The sequence below is a fragment of the Raphanus sativus genome, chromosome 6 (assembly GCF_000801105.2).
Source record: "Raphanus sativus cultivar WK10039 chromosome 6, ASM80110v3, whole genome shotgun sequence".
Taxonomy (NCBI): Eukaryota; Viridiplantae; Streptophyta; class Magnoliopsida; order Brassicales; family Brassicaceae; genus Raphanus; species Raphanus sativus.
Window position 1 is genome coordinate 7,823,847 of NC_079516.1, and position 1,913 is coordinate 7,825,759.

Sequence of the window (1,913 nt, forward strand, 5' to 3'; positions counted from 1 at the left end):
ACTTTCACATTAAGTTCGTGTTTTGAGAATTGTCTACAATCCAATCAGAATGCAAAAGTTGGATGTAAAGCCATTTCCTCGTGTATCCTCCATTCTATGCACGTTTTATAAAAGAGGTTATAATTAAAGTTATAGCACAAAGATTCTTTTCTTTTTTTGTAACTGGATAGCACAAATATTCGTATTCTCTCTCTTTTCAATTCGTATTCTCTATCTTGTCGAGCTAATTTGGTAAAGCAGCCAAAGTTTCTGTAACACCCCGACCGCCCACAGCTAATGGGCCACCCACGCCCGCTCTCTCGGCCCGTGGGCCCCATCCCATCCGACGGTCGGTCGTTAATTTTCTAAGGCTCAGAATCATTGTTTACTGACCCTGCAATCACCACCCGACCTTTCCCCGTGCTTTGGCCTCACTCACACGCTATCGCGAATCACTTCCCGATAGGTCACCCATCCTTCCACTACTCCAGCTCAAGCACGCTTAACTCTGGAGTTCTTTCAGGATGTGCTCCGGAAAAGGTAAGTCAACTTTGGTGATATAGGTAGCCAAATCAATTCTCTTAAGCCTTTTCACATATCACAACTCGGGATGTTACAGTTTCATTCACACTACTTTCATGTTTACAATCCAATAAGAAAAAATGGACGAACAATCACCCCACCACAGGAGATTGAGCTTTGAAATCTTGGTTGATAAAAAAAGAATACAAAAACAAATTTATGCTAGTTGATCCATATTTCATCCATTCTATGCAAGTTATATATCTATGTGACTAATATTTCAGAACTACATTCAAATGCAATTGAGAACTTCACGTAAATAATTTTGTATAGCGCTTATATATGTGATATATTAGTGTTAGAGAAAATTATTTTAATCTATTTAAAGTCTAGTAGGACTCCAAAATTAATAATATTGATCATCTATATTCGTATAAAATATTATGTACTTGGAAAATATTATTTTATTTTCTTTATATCCAATTTGCCTATATTTGAATGCAAGCAAGTAGGCAACTTCAGTCATTGAATATTTGCCTATCGAGGACCATGATAACGCCATAAACTTATGCTTAAAAGCCTAAAACAAATTGCTTAAATATGAAAACGAAAAAATAATATACAAAGTCAAAGTTTTCATTCTTTGACAAAGAGAGTCAGTAACCTAACATTTCTGCCATTATGCGAAAAAGAGAGAAAAAGAAAATCAAAAAGAATCCAATCGTTTTCTCATTGCAGCCTCGAAGAAGACGTATTACTATTCGTCGCTTCCTTAGACGACGGGGCAGAACCTCCTGCTCCACCGTCCGCCGTCCCAAACACACCGGGAACAGCCGTGTAATTAGGGTTGTTCATGTTACTATAACCAACAACAGGATTGACGTTACTCAACGAGAACATATAAGGCCGCTGCGGTGGATGTGCCGCGTGGGGCTGGTAATTATATTGCCAAGGAACTTGTTGGGAAGATCCGGCGGATGGATCCGACGACGAAGCCGTGAGGCTAAAACCCGAAGTAGTATTACCTGACCCGAAAGCCATAGCGGATGGACCGCCCGTGTACTGCTGAACCATGGCACGGAAGTTGGATGTGTCGGTGTTGAGAAGTGTTGTTGGTGTTCTACGTGAGGCTCTTGATCTTTTACGTGCCGGTTTGGTTACACGACCGGTTTCAGGACTCAGCCGAGAGCCCATTGAGGTGGCTTCACCCGAGGGAGAAGCAGTTGTGGTGGTAGTGACGGCGGTTGAAATGGTGGTGGAAGTTGTGAAGAAAGTTTGGTTGTTGTTGTAGAACGGAGACCAATCGTTTGGGTTATTAGCCATTTTGTGTTTGTTTAAAGACTGCGATTGTGAGAAAGAAGAAAAGCATTTGCCTTCGTTAGTTGTTTATTTATTTGGGTTTAGTGATTCGA

At 40.7% G+C, this 1,913-nt stretch overlaps 1 protein-coding gene across 1 annotated transcript; it reads right to left on the bottom strand.

Annotated features, from left to right (window-relative positions):
- Nucleotides 1-1,054: 1,054 nt before the first annotated feature.
- Nucleotides 1,055-1,913, bottom strand: LOC108809346 (VQ motif-containing protein 22). The gene has a single exon (XM_018581493.2). The coding sequence runs from the start codon at nt 1,822-1,824 to the stop codon at nt 1,231-1,233; it is 594 nt and encodes a 197-aa protein (XP_018436995.1). The 5' UTR covers nt 1,825-1,913; the 3' UTR covers nt 1,055-1,230.